The 23,775-nt window shown below is 39.8% G+C and overlaps 1 protein-coding gene across 7 annotated transcripts in view; it reads right to left on the reverse strand.

The window, feature by feature from the left end:
• Positions 1–23,775, reverse strand: part of NNT (nicotinamide nucleotide transhydrogenase) — a 93,512-nt gene that overhangs the window by 59,828 nt on the left and 9,909 nt on the right. For 4 of the 7 annotated variants that reach the window (XM_033421162.2, XM_004265946.3, XM_033421160.2 and 1 more), the window contains exons 3-7: positions 20,306–20,535; positions 17,783–18,000; positions 13,654–13,741; positions 8,641–8,729; positions 4,690–4,877 (exon numbers count right to left, since the gene is read on the reverse strand). In XM_033421162.2, coding sequence (XP_033277053.1) covers positions 4,690–4,877; positions 8,641–8,729; positions 13,654–13,741; positions 17,783–18,000; positions 20,306–20,535 — 813 coding nt within the window. Of the gene's footprint in view, positions 1–4,689; positions 4,878–8,640; positions 8,730–13,653; positions 13,742–17,782; positions 18,001–18,879; positions 18,963–20,305; positions 20,536–23,775 lie in introns of those variants that run through there. The other 3 variants (XM_049708407.1, XM_033421165.2, XM_033421163.2) reach the window with 2 other exon arrangements.

Raw genomic sequence — 23,775 nt, forward strand, 5'->3', positions numbered from 1 at the left:
AGGGAGGGTGGGAGGGAGGGAGACACAAGAGGGAAGAGATATGGGAACATATGTATAACTGATTCACTTCGTTATAAAGCAGAAACTAACACACCATTGTAAAGCAATTATACTCCAATAAAGATGTTAAAAAAAAAAAAAAGGCAGGGAAGGGCAGGGACAGCATTCCAAAGAGAAGGAACAATACATGCAAGGCCTGAAAGTCCTTGGCCTCCTTGAGGAGATAATAGCAGCGAGCGTGACTGAAATCTGGCCCAGAGAGCAAGACATGAGTTTCACATGAGATCCAAAAGCTCAATCGGGACTAGAAACTGAAAGGCAAGAAATACCTGACCAAAGGGTGCAAAATGTAGAGCACCTAAGGGTGGGGTGGGGTGGGGAGGGAGGGGAGGTGATCCAATCCTGAGGACTTTAGATGCCTTTACCTAATGATGCTGGGAACTTGAGTGGTCCACGTCACTGTCATGACTAAACAAAACCCCAGGCTTTCCAGTAGCTATGGTTCCATTACGAAATGAGGGCAGGGCCCGAGGTGGAGAAGGGGAGAGCAGGAAAACCAGATGACCCTATGATGCTTACGATTTTTAATTAGGCGTCATCAGGAAAGGTTCTAAATGGAGAAAGTTGTCTCTGTCAGGGTAGATTTAGCGTGTGCCCCACAGTACTCCTAATTCTCACAGGAATTTAGGCAAAATTTGCCTAACACACAGTCACTGCTAAACCACTGTGATTCCTCCTCACACCCCCACCCCGTAATCCCTAATTTACGAATTAGATTTTCAACCTGATTCAGTTTCTTCCTGATTAAACCTTCCAAGTCTATGAAAAGTCTCTCTAAGAGGGTTTCAGAATAATAAGAATGCTGAAAAAATCTCCTGTGTCTCAAAAGGTTTACTGGAAAAGATTATGAGCACAGCCTGAACGTTATCAGAGAGGGAGGCTGCCGAACTTTTTAGTGGTAACCCTAAAGGTCACAGAGCTGGACAGGAAGGTTGGGAGCTTTCCCTCGTGGGCACAGCACCACAAAATGAGACTGTCCGCTAGGCCCTCTCTTGAAGTTACCTGCACTAAGTGAAATGCTAGCCCTGCATCCATCACCCAACCCAACTGAGGGGGTCTAGACAATGGTACAAGACACCAGGCAGCATAATAAGCAGCTAGCTACAGAAACGTTTCATTTTACCCAGGATCCTCATGAGTACAACGTTATTGTGTGTCCAAGCCCACTGACTGACGTGTGCCTAGGAGGAATGAAAATTTACCAGCTCCACAGGATTGCTACCTGAAGCGAGCTCATTGCCCATGTTCCTCTCTCAACGTTCTTATCCACGCCAGGTTTTCAGTACAGCCGTGAGGATCTCGGTCTAAGGAACCGCCACTTGGAGAACTTCTGACATTTAACTTAATCCCCTTTGGATCCACTCAAGGAAAACTTTAGAACAACTTCTGCTCCAGGAGTCTTTCAGGAGCAAGACACACCATCAGGTGACTTATGCAAAGGCTCAGGACCAACACCAGTAAGGGTACAATGCCAAGGACACTGGTTTTCAAAGGGCATGTGTACCTTTATATAATCTTTTCAATTTTTTTTTTTTTTTTTAATGCTCAGAGGTTTTCAAGTTTCAGTCCCCTAGGGATATGTAAGATCTTTAGAAATATCATCTTCTTCCTTATTATATTCAAATTAGCTTTTCTCTTTTGGGGGGCTTACCAAAAAAGTAACAGAAAGGTGCTTTTCAGACCAGCCTTGTGAGTGTGAACTCTGGGTCAATCCACTGGTCAGGGACTTTGTGCAAGTTTAAAGTGCTTTGACCAGATGGCTTCAGAAAAGACTGAAAACAGGAAAGGCTCAGCAGAACAGACTCGTAAACCTTCAACAAGTCCTCTTTATCACTATCATATAATTTGAACTGCAGCTAAGGTACACTTACTGTAAACTACTTACAAAAAATAAGAAGTTAAAGTTTAGTCAACTGTTCACATGCCCTTTTTCTGTTCAAAAAAAAAAAGATACTATGGGGGGTAGGTCCTAAAAGTCCATATGTGTTTTATACAAGAAGTCTTGAGTTCTATAACTTACTTTAAGATTTACCATCAATAATAATTCTATATACTATATCCAAAGTATACTCAGTTCTTTTTTTTAACCTAGTGACATATATTTTATTTTTTCTATTTTTTATTATTTTATTTTTTTATTGAAGTTTAGTTGATTTACAATGTTGTGTTCGTTTCAGGTGTAGAGCAAAGTGATTCAGTTTTTATATATAGATATATAGATATAGATATTCTTTTTCAGACTTTTTCCCTCATAGGTTATTACAAAATACTGAGCAGAGTTCCCTGTGCTATACAGTAAGTCCTTGTTGGTTATCTATTTTATATACAGTAGTACGTATATGTTAATCCTAAACTCCTAATTTATCCCTCTACCCTCTTCCCCTTTGGTAACCATAAGTTTGTTTTCTATGTCTGTGGTTCTACTCAGTTCTTTATAAAGAGAATGATTTGAAACTACTAGCTTCAGGGCTTTCAGGGCTTCACCATTTACTGCATGAGTAAATGCTTTAGCACCCTCTACTGGCCACTTGTTACATCCAGTCAGTTCCCAGCTCATCTCCCCAACAGGCAACTACCTTTCAACGGTCTAACGGTGGCTACAGCAAAAGCCACCCCATCCTTCCTTCAAAGCCACCTGCAACAGCTGAGCCAGAAGCCACCGCCACAAAAGGAAAGGATGAATCCTGAAGTGCTCTCCTGCCACCACCTGTCCATGAGTCCTACTGTCGCTGGCAGATTTCAAACACCACCTGTGGCCCCTGCCTTGTCTGATCTGCACCCACCTCCAGTAACCAACCCCAGCCTCATTTCCACACACACACACAGATTCTTCCAGGGGCTGAGCCCATGTCACTCTCCCGCTGTCTGCTTCATCTAGCCAGCTCCGGTGGGATGGGGATGTCTGGAGAGAAGAGCTCACCCACTGGGTATCACATGGGTAAACAGAGGACAAAAAGAAGAGCCTGAAAGGCACGTTTTCCCCCACAAGCTCACAGATATGCTGCCAATCAGCTTCCTGCCCCTGGGTGTATATTAGCCAGATTGGGGGAAGGGGGTGCCAGAAGAGGACTTCTCCTTTCCCAGAACCTCATGACAAAGCAGCTTCTCCTAATTTTCCACAGTCCCCTAGAGAAAGCAAGGCTCCTTTAGGAGGATCGAACACAAGTAACACGAACCCTGTAAGTTCTCATTATCTGGCCCACTTTCTTTTAGAAAGGGAAAAAAATTAGAGTCAGCATGGTATTCATTATTCACTAACAGAAGCAAAGGACAGGAGAGGAGATAGGAATATAAAAGGTAGAGAGTTTCTTCACTCCCAAATCTTGCTAGATCAAGCTACTGTTTACTGTTTATTACTGATTAATAAATGCTGGCTGGTTTGACATCAAGCATCTATTCTTTAGAAGAGGATGTTGTAAAGGACTAAAAAGTAATTCCTGCCATCAAAGAGCTCATGATTTGATTGCAAAGACCAAACAAGTCAAAGGAAGTAATTACAAAGTAACAAAGCATCATAACCTTTAGTAAAAAATATATACGGGAAATTCCATAAATATATATACACACACACAAAGTCCCCCTCTCTTTCTCATGTATAAAAAAATGATCATCAGGGCTTCCCTGGTGGCGCAGTGGTGGAGGGTCCACCTGCTGATGTGGGGGACGCGGGTTCGTGCCCCCGTCCGGGGGGATCCCGCATGCCGCGGAACGGCTGGGCCCGTGGGCCATGGTCGCTGGGCCTGTGCATCCGGAGCCTGTGCTCCGCAACGGGAGAGGCCACAGCGGTGAGAGGCCCGCATACAAAAAAAAAAAAAAAAAAGATCATCAAAATATTAATAATGGGACTTCCCTGGTGGTGCAGTGGTTAAGAATCTGCCTGCCAATGCAGGGGACACGGGTTCGGGCCCTGGTCCGGGAAGATCCCACATGCTGCAGAGCAACTAAGCCTGTGCAACACAACTACTGAGCCTGTGCTCTGGAGCCCACAAGTCACAACTACTGAAGCCTGCGCGCCTAGAGCCCGTATTCCACAATAAGAGAAGCCACCACAATGAGAAGCCCACATACCACAACGAAGAGTAGCCCCAGCTTGCGGCAGCTAGAGAAAGCCGACGCGCAGCAAGGAAGACCCAACACAGCCAAAGATAAATAAATAAAATTTTAAAAATAATAAATAAATTTTTTAAAATATATATTAATAATGGTCACTCTGGTAGAACTTCCAATCTGTACTTTTTCTTTCATATTTTTCAGTGCTGTTTGGATTTCCTACAATAGAAATGTAGTATCTTAACAAAGAGAACAGAAATAAATTAAAAAACAATTGTCAAGGGTGTAAACAAAGCAAACTGCTTACAAATGTAATACTGTACACAGAATATGATCTATGAACATAGATAAAAATACACAGAAGAAAGACTGGAAGAAAATATACAAATTATTAATGACCGTGTTCGTCCAGGGGCCACAGTGATTTTGTCTTTTCTGCCTTTCGTGTGCTTTCTCATTTTCTAGAAAGTAAATCAATCTTTACTTAAAGAAATGCAAACGTTAAACAATTATTCACCCTCATTTTAAAGTATCATTAGTAAAAGTGCTTTATCGATAACCACTGATATAATGACACACCTGGAATAAGTGCTGTGCTGATAAGGATATCCACCTCCTTGCACTGCTGAGCAAATAGCTTCATTTCAGCCTCAATGAACTCTTTGGACATCTCCTTTGCATATCCTCCTTGGCCCTCACCAGATTCCTTCAAGTCCACCTCTAAGGGCTCAGCACCCAGAGACTTGAACTGCTCCAAAGCTGCGGCCCTGGTGATTATTGAAGGGAAAGCAGTGGTCATTTCAGGTCCTTAATACAGAAATCAAGATCATCAGTTACATACACATTTTTAAGAAAGCTCTATGTATTCAAAAGTAGAAACTTTCTTTTGAGGTCTCTGACCAGACCGTTTGAATTTTTTTCTAAAGGCAGGTAACACCCTTATGATAATATCTTTTTCTGAAAAAAAAAAAAAAAAAACTATAGGAAATTCCAACTCTTACTTAGTTAAGTTACAAAAGGAATTTCACTACTGCCAACTCCAGTCATCAGTTAGTAGAGTTTCTTGACAGTAGTCCCACTGTTGATGATGTGAGATCTGACCTACGTTCAGATTTGACATCATTCAAATCACTCAAGTTGAGGTCTTCACTTGTAAATGTTCTGACTTATGGGGACTTTTCCCACATAAACGACTATTTAGAAATATTGTTACAAAGTGATTTTTGCCCCTAGTCCTCATTAAATTGTGTTTGAGAAAAGCGATCTATAAATGGCATAAATGGCAAAATGTGAAGAGCCAACACATTTAACTTACGTAAAAATACATTCAGTTTAAAAATAAATAAGTAAATGCTAGCCAAGTTCTGTGCACTAGTTGGGAAACCAGAGCCAACAAAGCTCTCAGCTCTGTGGCGGACAGTGTTTAACTCACCAACATCCATCCCACTACAGTGAATCCCAAACCTCCCTAACGACAACAATCGCTCCAGGCACTTGTTAAAAATTCAAATTCCCAGGCCCATTCCGAGACCCACTGAATTACAATCTCCAGCAGAGGGGCCAGGAGCTCTATTTTTAGCAAGAGCTGTAGGTAATTCTTGCCTTAACGGAAGTTTGGGAAACAGTGGACTAAGCCCATCAGTCCCCTGGCAACTGTCATGGTCGGGGAGCAGACACAGAGGTGGGATAATGAAGGCAGGGCAGAAAAGGTAAGGCATGGATGAACAAGAGCTTCTCTCCATTTCTGCTGACTTGTACAAGGAAGCTTGTATCCCAGATTGCCTGCAGAGGTCAACTTGTGACCACAGCGGGGACCAGCCAGAGCTGAGGACAGCAGAGAGGAGAGACAGAAGGAACCTGGTCCTGGATGGCACTGACCAGCGGCTGCCTCTAGTGTCAAAAGGGAGTCCTTTCCATGGATTTTCACTTCGGAGAGACAACACATTTTCTTATAGTTTAGGCCAATCTGAGTTGGTGTTACTCAAAGGGATACAGGTTTAAAAAGTTTTAGAAATGTCTATTTTTTTTATTTATTTATTTATTTTTGGCTGCCTTGGGTCTTCATTGCTGCATGCGGGGTTTCTCTTAGTTGTGGCGAGCGGGGGCCACTCTTCATTGCAGTGCGCGGGCTTCTCATTGCAATGGCTTCTCTTGTTACGGAGCACAGGCTCCAGGCGTGCGGGCTTCAGTAGTTGCAGCACGCAGGCTCACTAGTTGCAGCATGCAGGCCCTAGAGCGTGCTGGCTTCAGTAGTTGTGGCACGTGGGCTCAGTAGTTGTGGCTCGCGGGCTCTAGAGTGCAGGCTCAGTAGTTGTGGCTCATGGGCTTAGTTGCTCTGCAGCATGTGGGATCTTCCCGGACACGGATCAAACCCGTGTCCCCTGCACTGGCAGGCGGACTCTTAACCACTGCGCCACCAGGGAAGCCCCAAGTCACTGTATTTCTATACAATGAATCTTGTGCAGCCATTAAATATGTTTGCAGATAAGTAAAGAGCTTCATGACCTACTGCTAAGTTAAAAAAAAGTAAAAAAGTAAGTTAAATAGTACTATTAGTAAAATTACATTTTTAATTAATGTGTAGAAAAGGGAACATATATAGTAAAATGTTAATAGTTATATCTCTAGCAGGGTTGTAGGGTATTTTATTTTCACTTTTTGTACTTTTTTATATTTTTCTGAATTGGGAGAATAAGCATTTTTACAATCAGAAAGAAAGTAAACTGGATAAGTTATTAAACTGATTTATATTTCTTTTAACATTATGTAAAATAGGGTTATTTATTCCTATTTCATATACTTACAATAAAGAACAAATAAAATAAAGCATAGAGCACAATGCCTGGAAGAGAGTAAGCATTTAGTACAGGTATCTGAAAACTAAAGCTCTTGACCGGCCAATTGTTTTTGCAAATAAAGCTTTTTGGAATACACACCAAAAAAGGAAAGTAAAGACTTTATAAACTTTGTAATAGAGACAATAGGCAATGAGTGGAATTTCCTAGTTATTGTCTGAAAGAATTTAGAAAATCACACCCATAAAATATCGCTAGGCAATGAGTTGTCCTTAAGTTTTTAGGATGTTTAACTGAAAATAACACCATTCAGTTTTCCAACAAGAATTTATAATCAAGTGTGTTTTCCAATATATTTAGATTTCACATTTATAACATGATACTAACCCCCAGTCTCAAGACAGTGATTAGATTAACTAATGAGCTATAATTATAAGAAAAGCATTACATCAGCCACATCTTTCTTCACTGTATACTTATCTTAATAAACTGTAAATAAAATTGAAGTTAAGCAACAGCTATATTCTAGCTGTCTACTCTCTACATAATCTAAACCAAAGACATCAACATAACTTTTATAAATTCTCAGTAGTTAACTCAACACTGAGTTTCACATCATCTCCAAGTCAAATATATACACTTCCACTTTAATAGTATTGTCCACTACAATGAAAACTTGAACAACCTACTTTTGCCAGATTTGGGGGGTCTTCAATAACTTCACATCTGCAAACATTAAAAATTAAAAGCTAGGACTAATGACATGCTTAACTGTGGCTATCCCTGGCTTGTGTCCTGGTTACTTCAGAAATGCCTTTTCTCATTTCAGCAAGACAGCATTTTATCAGCACATCACCCCTCTAAACTCCCGGTAAGCACTGTAAACCATATTCTATTGGAACAGTCTTTACTCTGAAATGTCATATTCTTTTTAACTTTGAATGGTTGCATTTCTTTTTCATCATTCTATATTCAAGATTAGCAATGGTATTTTTCCTCTACTGACTTCAACTGATAATAACTAACTACATGTTTCAACCTTAAAAAAGTATTAGAACACATAAATGATAACAATACTCAATAAGCACGTAATAAAAGCTAGTATCTTCTGAAATGAAGAACAATTTTAATTGAACTTCTCTTTAAAGAAATTCCAGGAAAATGATGATACGTCTGCTTTAAAGAAATATGCAATGAACATAATCAAGTACTTTCACCGGGCAGCTCTACTGCTGCCCAATCAGCTTTATCTGCTTCCGTCTGTTGGATGCCGAGCACATCCCTCACCCCCCCACCCCAGTCTGCTCTCCAAGATGTCTCCCATACTACTCCCCTTCTTCACACTCACAAACATCTTTGTTCATGCCCTACCTAGTGACTAAACACATTCTGAGCAGAAATAAAACACAGTAGAGCAACATGTTAGAAAGTCAGGATGCAGAGAACTCTGGTCCCATTGCTAATCTACATGAAAATACAAGACTGAGTGTGAGCGGTTCATTTGCAACTTTTAAAAATTATTTCTGCTGTACTGGGCCTGAGACCTTAAATTTTTTTTTCCACTAAGTAATACATTTTCACTTTGAGTTAACTTTGAACAAATGGATACATTTTTAAATGAAAAGAGCTTACAGAGCAGTTTCAGCGTGCTACTTCAATTTGCAAAAGGAAAGCATAACATCCACCTAAAACAAAACGTTTTTACCTTAACAGCAGTCGCTAGTAAAGCCCTCACCTTGTGTCAAATCCCCGAACAATCGCACCCATCGACTTTGCTGCACCTGCAGAGGCCAGCCCTGCCACACCGCCACCGACTATCAGAATCTAGGAAAGAAGGCAGAACCCATATGTTTTAAATAAAGTTCATGATCAACTGATTATGTAAAATCATCCGCTAGTAACTCTCAGGGCCGGGTACACAGTCAGCACGCAGTAATACAACAGGTGGTGCTGGCGGCGATGATCAGCCCTGAATAAATGTACTGTGTGGATAGGCTACTCTGTACCTGGACCGCCGCTGTTTTTCGGGTTTTTTCTTTCTTAGTTGCAGCACACGGGATCTTCCTTGCGGCATGTGGAACCTTTTGTTGCGGCTCACAGGCTCTTTGTTGCAGCGCAGGGGTTTCTCTCTAGTTGTGGTGAGCAGGCTCCGTATTTGCAGCACACGGGTTCTCTAGATGTGGCTCGCCGGCTCAGTAGTTGCCGTGCGGGGTCTTAGCTGCCCCACGGCATGTGGGATCTTAGTTCCCCAACCAGGGATCGAACCCCCAAGTCCCTTGCATTGGAAGGTGGATTCTTTTTTTTTTTTTTGGAAGGCGGATTCTTAACCTGGACCACCAGGGAATTCCCCCGGACCACCACTGTTTTAAAAAGTTTTTTAAAGCTGATGGCAAAGGCCAAAAACTTCACTAAAACTAGTGTGACACTCAGCATCTCAGTGTAAAAGCTACATACAGCACCATCAGTGTTACGTATGTTAAAGACTGACAGGTTCTTTCCCACACTATCAAAGCTACTTCTACTAATACTATATATTATAGTATTCTAGCTCCCTCTCCCCTCTCAAATTTTAAGGTTTTCTATGTTCATAAAATACCAAAATAAGTTTCAAAGACGGGTACAACTTTGGTGAAACACCTACTCCTATTTTGAGCTTCTAAAAGGAACAGCAGGTGACCAACCATCTAATTTTGATCCACTTTCAATGAACTGCACCTGAAATCCGAAGCAATGTAACTAATCTCCCTAACCAAGGAAGATCAGAGCCAAGAAAATCATAGAATTCCTCAGAAACAAGAGTCTCTCCGTCTTCTAAGAAACAAACTAAGAACAATGTCATCTGGAATGGACCTTCCAGAGAAAAGACCTATTATACTTCGCAGTCAAAAAAAAAAATAAAAAGCCACCCACAGAAACTGAGAAGTTTATAAATTCCCACCCACCCATCACGCCCACTTTTTCTGCCTCTTTAAGAAGACTAGGCTAGTGGAACTCTGCTCTGGTGACCCCTGGGCAGTGTCTCAGAGATTATGTGAATTGATCTTAATGGGAATGCTTTCTCTGGGGAGTCTACAAGAAAGGGGACAAAGAGGGACCAGAGGGAACAAGACGCTGCTGGGCTCCAAGGCACCAATCCCCACTCCACACACTGAAGCCCCACCACCACTAAAAAAAAAACAAATGAAATGAAAATAAGTAAAAGTCATAGGACTGGGCCAAGTTATCCTGAATCAAGAAATAACAGCAGGGGCTTCCCTGGTGGCTTGGTGGTTGAGAATCCGCCTGCCGATGCAGGGGACACGGGTTCATGCCCCGGTCTGGGAAGATCCCACATGCCGCGGAGCGGCTGGGCCCGTGAGCCATGGCCACGGAGCCTGCGTGTCCGGAGCCTGTGCTCCGCAATGGGAGAGGCCACAACGGTGAAAGGCCCACGTACCGCAAAAAAAAAACAAACAAACAAACAAACAACCCAATTAAAAAATGGGCAGAAGATCTAAATAGACATTTCTCCAAAGAAGACATACAGATGGCCAACAGGCACATGAAAAGATGCTCAACATCACTAATTATTAGAGAAATGCAAATCAAAACTACAATGAGGGTGCTTCCCTGGTGGCACAGTGGTTGAGAGTCCACCTGCCGATCCAGGGGACACGGGTTCGTGCCCCGGTCCAGGAAGATCCCACATGCCGCAGAACAGCTGGGCCCGTGAGCAATGGCCGCTGAGCCTGCGCGTCTGGAGCCTGTGCTCCGCAACGGGAGAGGCCACAACAGGGAGAGGCCCGCGTACCGCAAAAAAAAAAAAAAGAGAAGAAAAGAAATAACAAAAGACCCCATGATTTAAGACACAGAATCCATTCTTCAAAAAGGGAAGAGGGGCTGGAAATGGAGTTAATGATCCATCATGCCTACGTTATGAAGCGCCATAAAAATCACAAAAGTACAGGGTTCCAGGAGGTTCCGGAAGCTTCCAGGAATGGTGTCCAAAGAGGGCATGGAAGCCCCACACCCCATCCCACGTACCTTTCCCTAGTCATCTCTCTCAACAGGATGTTCATCTGCATCCTTTATCATAGTCCTTCATAATAAACTGGTAAATAGGAAGTAAATTGTTTTCCTGAGTTCTGTGAGCACCTCTAGCAAATTAACTGAACCCAAGGCGGGTTGTGGGAACCTCTGACTTACGGCCAACCTGTCAGAAGCACAGGTGACAACCTAGACTTGTGACTGGCATCTGAAAGTGGGTGGGGACAGTCCTGTGGGCTTGAGTCCTTAACCTGTGAGATCTGATGCTATCTCCATGCAGATAGTTTCAGAATTAAGTGAAATTGTAGGGCACCCAGCTGGTGTCACAGAATTGCTTGGTGTGGGGAAAATCCCCACACATTTGGTGACTGGAAGTATCAGAAGTGAAGTGTTCTATATGAAAGTTAAGGAGAGACACAGGAGCAAGAGTGGAGTTTTTCCTAAACAATCCTAAATCAGACATTCCCTCATCTGCAAGAGGATCTGGGACTTCCCTGGTGGCACAGTGGTTAAGAATCCACCTGCCAGTGCAGGGGACACGGGTTCGAGCCCTGGTCCGGGAAGATCCTATGTGCCGCGGAGCAACTAAGCCCGTGCACCACAACTACTGAGCCTGAGCTTTAGAGCCCGTGAGCCACAACTACGGACCTCACGTGCCACAACTACTGAAGCCCATGCGCCTAGAGCCGGTGCTCTGCAACAAGAGAAGCCACCACAATGAGAAGCCTGCGCACCGCAATGAAGAGTAGCCCCCGCTTGCCACAACTAGAGAAAAGCCCGCGCACAGCAATGAAGACCCAACACAGCCATAAATAAATAAATAAATAAATAAATAATTTTTTTAAAAAAAGAGGCTCTGAACTCTGTAACATGACCTAGAAGAAAGGCTCCACATCATCAGATCACTCTCCACCTTGCTCACCACACTCGAAGACCAATGGCCTTCTTCACTCTCCCAGAAGCACTGAATTCTTTCCCATCACGGCACCTTTATGTGTGCTGTTCCCTTGGCCTAGAATCCTGAACCCCGTTTTCTTTCTTCCCATCCTTTAGGTCCCAACCAAATGTCAGAGGCGCCTTCCCCATCACCCTAACTACAGTAGCTTGCTCCTATGACTCACCCCCATATCATGCTGTTCCTTTCTTTTATATCTAAAATGATATCCCATATGTGTTTGATGGTTTATTTATCTCCTCGCTGTGGTCCCTACTATGTGTAAATTTCTGTGGCAGGGATTTTTTTGCCTTGTTCATGCCGTATCTCCAGCTACTAGAACAGTGCCTGGCACATCAGAAGCCATCAACCGATTGATTTTAGCTCATTCTAGACATGTAAGAACACTCCATGTTTAAAGGAAACCCCAATAAAATATTATGCAAGCTACTTTTTTTTTTTTTTTTTGGCTGTGCTGCACAGCATGCAGGATCTTAGTTCCCCAACCAGGGATCGAACCCACGCCCCCTGCAGTGGAAGCACGGAGTCTTAACCCTTGGACTGCCAGGGAAGTCCCTAAGCAATCTACCTTGATAAGTCCATCCATTGTCCAATTCTTCAATATCAGGGAAGTTTTTCTGACATGTAACTAAAATCCCTTAAGCTGCAATTTAAATTTTCAGTAAAGAGAGTCAATTTTCCACCTTCTAAAAGCTGACTGATTCTCCTTCCTTTACACCTCTTGTCTTCCGTTTCACTTTTTAATCCCTTATATTAACAGCTTTCCTCTCACCTTCCAGACAGATTCTAACCAAAACTGAGTAGTGGATTTGTGCATCAAAGCATTCAGCCAGTCTAAGAACAGCAGCCAACTTCTGGCCACCATGAGGGTCAGACCTTTTCTTACGATCCCGAGAAAGAAGTCAGATGTAATCACTTTACGTATCACACCTCTGTGCTGTTTGCTCATACTCTCTTGTTAAGTTTTCTGGCCTCCACTTGAACCACGTGCCACCGTCTTCACCTGGTCTGTTTTTAAAGCCATGTATAACTAGATTTCTCAAAGCTGCTATTATCTTTTTTTCATTTTTTCTAGGAGATTTATTTTGTGTGAGAGCTCTGGGTTGATATAACAAAGTAATTAAGAGCAGGAAGCACCAAGTAAACCTGCACCCTACAGAGTATACTCTGCAGATAGATGACAACGTTTAAGGTCCTGTTTCCTATACTCTGCTGAAAGGCTTACACTATTATTTAGGGTCCGTGGCCTCGAAGGGTCACAGCATAGTCGATTCTTTCACCTAGCCACCACCACCTCTCATCAACTGCTCTTCTCTGCTCTCAATATAGATTAAAGAAACCGCACCCTTTCCCCCTGCCAAACACCCTGATTATACCACCTACTATTTCCTGTCCTCTGGACCCAAAATTTGGCAAAAAGTGAGAAAACCAAGTCTTTCCTGAGCCCATGTGTCACAATCATTGGGAAGCTGAGAATTTGCTGAATGTATCACGAGGCTTTTTAAACAATTACTAATAAACAAGTCATCCAAAATCCCTTTAAGAATTCAAGTTAGAAAGTGAAAAACAGGAAAAAAAAATTGAACTTCCAGAAATGTCAAAATTCATTGTTTTCAAGTAACCTTAAGTAGCTTTGAGGCTCTGCCATATATTTGTATATGACATGAACATCATAATTTGCAAACAAAAAAATTTTAAATAACTATTTAAAAACTATAATACCCTTGCCTAATTCATAGTATGAAGAAATATTAAAGTTTTACCTACCTTAGCTGGAGGAACTTTTCCAGCAGCTGTGATCTGACCAGTAAAAAAACGTCCAAAATGATTTGCTGCTAGTACAACAGCCTTGTAGCTTAAGAAAATAGAAAAATAAATGGATAAATAATTCTATAAAATTAAAGAACTTAAGTTTATATAGGAGAAATTATTAAAGAATAAGAATAATAGTTAACATTTTTATAGTGACTACTATCTGTCAAAAACAGTTCTAAGTGCTGTATATATGCTTACTCCTAATCTTCACAACAATCCTATGGATAAGTATAACTATTATCTTCATTTTATAGGTGAGGAAACAGACACACAGAGGTGAAGAGACTTGACTGAGGTCTCTCAGCTAGTAAATGGCAGAGCCAGACGTCTGACCCTGGCATGTTGCCTACAGAGGCACACTCTTACCCGTGACGCTCTCTGACCTCTTTCTAATGAGCACTACAGAAGCTCAGTTGGGATAAAAAAAAATGAAGGGAAGACAAGAAAATGCTAACAATGGTTTTCTTTGGCAGCTGGGACTACAGATACTTCAAACTTTCTGTTTTACTTTATTGTTCAAATTTTCCTTCTTGACTGTGTAGTCTTTATATAATAGAGGAAAAAAATCTTTCAAATTAAAAAAAATGGATTGGCTATATGCTTGTACATAATAAAATTCCAACCTCTCAGCAAAAAACACTTCCCTTGATCTCTAATGGTTGAAACCATGGGATTTTGAGACAGAGTGACCTCAGTTCAAGTCCAAGTTCTATCACTAACTAGCTTGTGACCTTGGGCAAATTTCTTTAGTTCTCTAATCCTTGGTTTTCTCATCTTTAAAATGGGAACAAAAAGAGTCTTAGTGTTGTGAGGACTAAATGAGATAATGCAGGTAAAGCCCTTATCATAAAACCTGTTACAGTAAGTGCTTGGTAAATATGTTTTTAGCCAAAGAAATGCTCTATGTATCAAAAACTAGTAATTTATACCACCTTTTCTTTAATAGGATATTTTTATTACACTAATTTCATTTCCTATTACATTAATTTCATATTATTTTATACTTAAAAGGCACTTTTGCACACTCTCAGTAACACACAGTCTACCTTAACATTATGATACAAAGATTAATATCATAATGCAAATATTATAATGATAAGATCCACCTGCTAGTTGACAAAAAAACCTTTCCCTGGTCATATTCTTGTAAAATAATACTTGATATAATAATTAATGCAAAAGCATGGAACAGTTACCACTATTACTTTAAGTTAAATCATATTAGAGCAGAAAAATATTTTAATGATTACATTATTTGTTAGTTTTGAATCCAAGTGATAGAAATTTTCAGAAAGAAAACATGATAAAGATTCAAAGGCCACTATAAGGAATTAATTTTGGAATTAACGTTTTAAGATTCAGTTGTTATACTGGAAAAAAAAACGAGACTGATTACACAGGAAATGTACAAGAAAACGTTGATAGTGGGAAAAGGTGATAAAAGTGGGCCTGTTTTTTTTGTTTTTTTTGTTTGTTTGTTTTTTTTCTTAACATCTTTATTGGAGTATAATTGCTTTACAATGGTATGTTAGTTTCAGCTTCACAACAAAATGAATCAGTTATATATACACATATATTCCCATATCTCTTCCCGCTTGCGTCTCCCTCCCTCCCACCCTCCCTATCCCACCCCTCCAGGCGGTCACAAAGCACCGAGCTGATCTCCCTGTGCTATGCGGCTGCTTCCCACTAGCTAACTGCCCTACGTTTGGTAGTGTATATATGTCCATGCCTCTTTATCGCTTTGTCACAGTTTACCCTTCCCCCTCCCCACAGCCTCAAGTCCATTCTCTAGTAAGTCTGTGTCTTTATTCCTGTTTCACCCCTAGGTTTTTCATGACATTTTTTTTTTTTTTAAATTAGTGGGCCTGTTTTTGATGAAAGCAAAAAGGGTCAGAATGAACATCAGGGAACTAGAAGGAGGGTGTCTTCACGGTAGTACAGCTGTGTGTGTGAGTTAGATAATGATTTATCACACATTGTATGGGTAAATATACTAGGTGATTCATCTCAAACTATGCCTTTTGCATATACCAGCTCAGGACATAAGGCAGTGATTCTTTAAACTGTGTCCCTGGATCCCCAAAAGTTCAAATTTCAGCCAACTCTGGGGCCATTGTGGCTGGGATGGAGAACAGGGAGAGAATGTTTCTACACACCCTTCCATCCCTCAATTCAATGAAGACCACTCTGTTCTTATTGGATTTGTTTATACTGCTTCATATTTCATTTGCTCAAAAGATTCTGCAGCAGAAAACCACTGATCTAGAGTTACTGGTGGCGATAACCTTTCACACATGTGCATTTCACATGACAAAAATCAACAGCACCCTTAAAACTTTACGTTGTACATTTCCTATATAAAAGTTTAAGTCCCATATTGCATAACTCTTCCAGAAACTAAAGAAATATGACAAAAGTTTATTTTGTCCCTTAGTATTAATTCACATCACAAGAAATATCTTCAAACCAACCATTTGCCATATTACATAAGGACAACAAAATGTGTTGTTAACTTGTCCTTTTTGTTTACTGCATCTCATTTATATCAAATGTGAACAAGTTGAAACCCAAAGTGGAATCTGTGGCACATTTGATATGCTACATCTAAGATATGAAACCTAAGAAAACTTTCAGTTCATGTGTTAGCTTTAAGAGTCTATTCAGGTTAGTCTTTTTTCATGTGCCATTTTATTTTTTAAACATTTTCATTTGTCGGTGCCTCATTCATATCAGCAAGTTGTCACTACTAATAGTTTTCATGCTTAAAATCTAATTCAACAGGCTTCTTAAATGAGCTGATTTCATAAGCATCATCTGACTTCCAGATTTTTCCCACTCTCCAGGCAGAGTCAGCAATACACTGTACTCACATAGTTATTCCTATCCCTGCCCCGTGGCAGGCATGGTTACTCAGTCAGAGCCACATTCCTCTGAGTTGATTGGGCCTTGGAATTCTTTTATACACAGTGGTCCAGGCAATCAATGGGGAATGAATTAGTGCTGGTGGGCGAATGAAGTTTATTGCCATCTTGGCCATAGTTAGCCCTCAGTTATCAATATGGGTTTTGACACAAGATGAAACTTCCTCAAGCGCACACATTTTCCCTATTCATTAAATATTTTATAAATTTACCTATGTAAAAGCTAATTAAAATGGTAAATCTACCAATATGTAAATATTAGATTGAACCATATGAAACTGCTAATATCCAACCATTTCTGACCCTATGACAACAGCAATTTATGTTAACTAAACTTATTGTGGTAATAATTTCACTATATATATATATATAGCAAATCATTGTTTACACCTTAAACTTATACAATGTTCTATGTCAGTCATACTGTAATAAAACTGAGGGAAAAAACAGTAATTTCAACCTAATATATACAAAAATATACACATATATACACACACACATGAAATACAGTGTATCCCTGTTAAAGTACAAATAAATTCCAAAGAACAAAATTTGGGACATTATGTATTCGGAAGTCAGAAGTACTTTCTTAGCATAGACTCAGAAGCCTTATAATTAGTAAACTAAAAATAAGACTTTCTACATTGCACCCTTTCCCTTTCTCATCCTTTATGACTAACAGTCTAAAAAGCAGTACTAGATCTATGTGAATTTTAAATCATTTGTTCTAAATTGTTATCACTACCCTTGCTATCGACTTCAGTAAAATATGAGTTTACTATATTAAGGTTTTTGGACAATTAGAAATTACTAACACTATGGTTTACTTACCATAGTTTTTCATGAAAACAGATATTAAGATATTGCATTTCATTAAAAAAAAAGTCATTTCCTTTGGTGGAAGGAAATACTACTTCCCTTCTCCCCATGAATATTAAAAAGTAGTGTACAATAGCATGCAAAGTGAAGAGCCATTTCCCACTGATGACAGTGAAACAATACAAGTCTTAAAAATAATTTAAGTGCACTCTCAGAAGGCTGCAATCTCCCACAATCATTACAAGTAAAATCACTGTGAGAGAGAAGAGCTACAGTGAGAGTGTTTCTATAGTACCATTGTGCTTTTGTTCGGCTGGAATGGAAAAGAATCAACCTACCCAGCAATGTTGGCCATGGAGCTTAGCGCATCGTATCCCTGAGCAATTGTGACTCTTGGAACCTGGTCCATCGCCAGAACTGTAGTTTTCCTCTTGGAAAGTTTATTTAGCAAGTCTGGATTTTGGGTTGGGTAAATAAAACTAATCAGTGTTCCCGATGTTTTTAAAAGGTCAGCTTCATGAACACCTAACGTTGGGTTAAGCATAGGGGCTCGCACCTAAGAAAAAAGTCATCACCAATTAAAAATGTAAATGCCTTTATAATAGTTTTAAGTAAACAAAACAATTAAAATAATATGCCATGATTGAAATAACACTCCAGAAGTAATCTCTCAGCAATAAATTTCTGACTCAATTCCTAAACAAAATAAAGCACACAAAGATCTATGCCACCGATCATCTCACTGAACCTATGACCTCGTCCTGAGTAAGGAGCACACATACCTGGAAATAGTGTTGGGACAGGTTTGATAATGACAGGTAGAGCAGTAAAAAAATATGTAGGTTCTACAACAAACCTGTTCTCCCAAAATCTATTACTCTGGTAAAATTAAGACATATTAGAATAAACAGGCAGGAAGTTTTTGTTGTGTGTTCAAAGAATCAACTCTTGTTAATTTTGGCAAGCACAAACATTTGGAGTAGTGAGAAGTTAAGAACAACATAAACTAAAATATCCATGGTAATATGTATCAATTCATGTCACCTTAAAATTCCAGAAGAATATTTATAGATGAACACAACTCAAACTAGTAGCCTTACTGAATTGGGTTTAAGCAAAAAGCTACAATATATTCTGTTAAGTATCAGTCAATGAACACACACTGCACATGCTTGAAAGTTTCAAACGTCCACTTTTTCAAGCCAACTTTTTTAAAATTCCATTTAAAAAGGTGTTTTAAAATGTGTTTCACATCCCTGTTTAAAATCAATCTTAAAGTATATAATTTCATTAGCTCCCAATTTGCAGCAATAGTGCTTTTAGGCTAGTAAGCACAGAAAAAGAAAAACAACTCTGAGACTTATGTTTTAAAAGGAAACAGAAACACAAACACTGGGTCAATACTGTCATTTCACAGCATTTCATCTCAATTTACCTATGAGACACCTTTATCTGTTATTCCCATTTCAGTTGTTGATCTGGTGATGCATGCGATTTTAGGTTCTGGACTTTAATTAAGACTCTCTGACAAGGTCTATTTTTCCTCAGTGAGAATCTATAATATAGATTTAATAAAAATTAGAGGACAACTTTGAATTAATTCTCCTGGCCCCTATCAAATGCTCAGCTGAGACTGTTGACATCTGAGCGAGTTAAGCCACTAGAACATATTTCCCTGAAGGTGCTTTTGGGTCTCTAGTTCCTCAGGATATTAATAGACTTGACTCAAAAAAGAGACCCTAAGATCAAGTAGTTTATTAGTACGAGTATAAGGTTACTTAAGTTTTTATATTATAGGATTTCTCAGTGCATTTAACATGCTCATACGCATTGTGAATCCCTAAAAGGAACACAGAGCGTTTCTAAAACTTATGTGCACCCTACTAATCCTTTTTTGTGGGACATCTCAAAAGGTTTTGGTCCCTATAACATACATTACAATGGGTTATACTCATTTTTCTATTTTCTCTAAGCTCTTTTATTATACCAAGTTACATTACCAAGTATCAGTATACCTAAACACTTAAAAACTTAAACTGAATTACTATTTATCTCCATATCATATTGTTATTAATTTTCTATAGAAGAAAAGTTTTGTGTCTCTGCAAAAAACATGATTTAAGACCCTATCAAGTTATTCAGTGGACTGTATGTAAAAAAAACGACGTGATTGAGTTCCCCTGAGAAATTAATGTAGGAAAAAAGCGGGTCTATCCTGAAAAAGTAAGCAGCTTATTTTAACCAGATAATCATGCTTATTTAATCCATACTTCCTTACTTGCCTTGGTTACAGAAGGCTTAGGATTTAAGTTAACGTTCAGATACAGTCTCTCTTTTCTCTACATGATTTTTTACTTAAGATTTTATTTGTAAAATTGCTTTTTTATTTGTAACATTGCTTTTTCCAGAATAGTCCTCCCTCTCTAGAAATAGTACCTACGTCAGTTAAATCACTATTCCTTCAAGGTATCAGAAGATCATTCTACATTCGGTCCCAGGAGGAGTTCCATGCCTCCTTTCCATTCTAGAAGCAGTTAAACACTCACCTGAGGGTATTGTGGACATATAGGAACCATGCACTGCAAATTTTCCCTAGGCAATAAGAAGGGCACTTCCACATAGCAAATGTAAAAAGGAAGATCACTTCTTCTTTTCTCATGGTTAAATATAGGTCACATTGCCTGATAAAAGTTCTACTGGAACATGAAGAATATTCACAACATGCAACCATTTCTTTGATAAAAAAAGCATCATTTGAAAGTATGGAAAACTATAAGCATAGAAGAGGTAATTTAATCTTTCTACAAGAAGATTTAGAAAAGTCAGCATGCCATAAATGGAAGGGGGAAAGGAATAATTACTTTGACCACCAAATCAGAAGCCAGCACTTCCTTCGCCCCTTGGATCTGGGCACCTGCTGCTCTGTAGTGATCATCTGAGAACTTGGAAGCTTCGCCAGCACCCGACTCCACAACAATATTAAAACCCTGCTTGACCAAGGCCTGAACGCCAGCAGGAGACAATGCCACTCGCTTCTCATTTTGGAAAATCTCTTTGGGGACCCCAATAGTCAGTTGCTTATATGGAATTCCTACAACAAAGACAAAAAAAAAAAAATTTGGTAAATAACACCACCAAAAGTCAGTGTTTTAATAATACCGTTCAGAAAGCAGAAATGGGCAGTCTGTTCAAAATATACTGCACATACAGGCTGCTGTTCAAAATGATGTTCCTGATTCATACTCATAATTTTTTTACTTTTTTTGATAAGATGACTAGAAATTTTTATATCCACTCTCCTGAAAACCCAAATATTTTATTTAACCAAATGGCTCTCTTCAAGGCCTGTAACTAGCTTAGCTTATTCTTAGGGAAAAATACGTTGAAAGGCCACTCAACAGGCTAACCCCACTCATCTAACTAACCCTCTCAGGTTTATGGTCTCCTGGTCTTTACCTTTAAGGAAGACAGAAGTAATTAACTATTTTGAAAAACAATCCTACACTAGACACTTTGATGGCCTGCCACACCCAAAGTCCTTTTCTTGGCAATTTGGCCATAGGCAATTCCTCATAGATTTCCAAGTGTTGTATCTTAAGACCTTCCATTCTTGGCCACAACTGATTAGACCAGGGGTGGGCAGCTGGGTCAGAGATAACAGTCTACAGGCCAGACCTAAGGAAAACCAGCAGCCCATGAGATGACTTATACAGGAACTCTGCCTGAGGACACTCCATGTTGGCCAATGACTATCCAACCCAATCAGGTTCTCTCAAAGGGAGTTTGGATGCAAGACCCACCAAAAAGGACAAAGAGAGTAGAAGGGTGCAGCAGCTATTCATAAACACAGCCATGAGATAATCAAAGGGAGGTCAGCAGCCACAACAGTAGAAACATCAGTAGTGGACATGCAGAGGAGTCATGGCTATGAAATCCAGAATAACATCCCACTTTTCCAAGAAGTAGATGAAGGGTTTCCTGGGCTCCCATACTTCCCAAGAATCCATAAAATAAAAATAAACCCTCATCACAAAATATAACATGATGTGATTGTGTTGCCTGCAACACAAAAGAACCTGTATAACACAGAGTTAAATTATTTATATATGGTTCAGACCAGACTTAGCTAAAGTAGACTAGTTTCTTCTGTTGTTTTACTCAATATATGGACACAAACAGATATTTTTTTTAATGAAGAGCGTCTGCTTCTATATAAGTTTTACTAAAGTTTAGAAAACCCACTCTAGCAATCTAAACTCTGAGTATATATAATAAAAAGATAAATCAAATTATCTCTACAGAGTAATGTATTGAGACCTTAGAGAGACTAAATCAACCTAAAATAGTTGCATTTGGACATACAGTCTTAGATCCCACACTGTTTAAGCAGTAATAATTGACAGTAGGCCAAAGGCAAATATATGCTGAATCTTGCTCTCTACTTAAAAGAAGAGGGAGGAAAATAATTGAAAGCTGGCAAATATCTTGAATTAATGTGCAAAATTAAACCACATAAACTAATCTGGAGTTCACTTATCTGACAACCTCAAATTATCTAGGTTCTACCAAAGACAAATGAAGTCGTATCAAAAGGATTTAGGATCCAACCTCAAAGGGCTTCCGCTGGCCAAATATGAGCCAATTTGAGCATCAAAAAGATAATTAATTGCAATGTAGTAAAACACATCTAAAGATGTTAAAATCCATGAGTTCAGGATAATAATAAATATTTCAAAATCCAAAAAATAAATATTTCCTGGGCCTCCCTGGTGGCGCAGTGGTTGAGAGTCTGCCTGCTGATGCAGGGGACACGGGTTCGTGCCCCGGTCCGGGAAGATTCCACATGCCACGGAGCGGCTGGGCCCGTGAGCCACGGCTGCTGGGCCTGCGCGTCCGGAGCCTGTGCTCCGCAACGGGAGAGGCCACAGCAGTGAGAGGCCCGCATACCGCAAAAAAATAAATAAATAAATAAATATTTTCTAAAAGTTTTATTGGTCAACTCTGGAGGAAGTAAGGTGTGATAGGCAGAATCATGGTCTCCCAAATATATCCATGTCCTAATCCTCAGAATCCAATACATGGCAAAGGAGAATTAAGGTAGCAGATGGAATTAAGGTTGTTAATCAGCTGACCTTGAAACAGGGAGAATATCCTGGATTATTTGGGTGGGCCCAATGTAATCACATGGGTCCTTAAATGTGGAAGAAGGGAGCAGAAGAGTCAGAGTCAAAGAATAATTTGAAGGTGCTATGCTGCTGGACTGGAAGGCAGAGGCAGAGGTCATGAGCCAAGGAGTGCAGGCAGTCCCCAGAGGCTGGAAAAGGCAAGGGCACAGATTCTCCCCTAGAGCCTCTGGAAGTGAGAACCATTTCAGACTTTGGCCTCCGTAAGTGTAAAATAATAAATTTGTGTTATATGAAGGCAGTAAGTTTGTGATCATCTGTTAGAGCAGAAGTAGAAAATGTATACATAAGAAAACCAGCTGATTAGCAAAACTAGTAAATAATGGAAAATAATCAAACATCTACCCACCCTTCCAGTACAATCTCAGAGAGACTAAATACAGTTGGCCCTCCGTATCCACGGATTCAACCAACCACAGATCAAAAATATTAAAAAGATCCCAGAAAGTTCTGAAAAGCAAAACTTGATTGTATTAGGCATTATGAGTAACCTAAGACGATTTAAAGTGTACAGGAGGATGTGTGGAGGTTATGTGCACATACTACACCACTTTATATAAAGGACTTGAGCATCTGCAGATTTTGGTATCCACAGGAAGTCCTGGAACCAATTTCCCATGGATACCAAGGGATGACATAATACAGGGAAAGATTTTTTAATAGAAAAATTCTAACTAATAAATGAAGATAAAATGATAGAATGTCACCATTTTAAAGCCCCTGATAAAATCACGGATTTACTTAATGATCATCAAATGACTGCTACAGCGTTTGAGTGAAAAACTGATGAGAACTTCACAATAGATGGATCACACTGACAGCATCTAAACTCACTGATGAATCTTCTTGATGTGCTGCAACAGATAGTACACAGCATCACCTATGAAGTACACTTGCCAAAAAAAGCAAACCTGGGTCTGATCAAGCCTCTAGCTCTAGCTAAATGTTACAGAAAATACAAGCGACAGAGAAACTGGTTAAATAATACCAAGGGAATTCAATAAGCTAAACCTAGATAGAATGTGAGAAATTCTACAGAACTAAATTCTTCAACAAATAAATTAAAAAGAAAACAGAGGAGAGGAACATACAGACCAAAAGAGACCTAAGAGACAAGCAAGCAAATACAAGACACGGACCCTGTTCGG

The sequence above is a fragment of the Orcinus orca genome, chromosome 3 (assembly GCF_937001465.1).
Source record: "Orcinus orca chromosome 3, mOrcOrc1.1, whole genome shotgun sequence".
NCBI classification, from domain to species: domain Eukaryota; kingdom Metazoa; phylum Chordata; class Mammalia; order Artiodactyla; family Delphinidae; genus Orcinus; species Orcinus orca.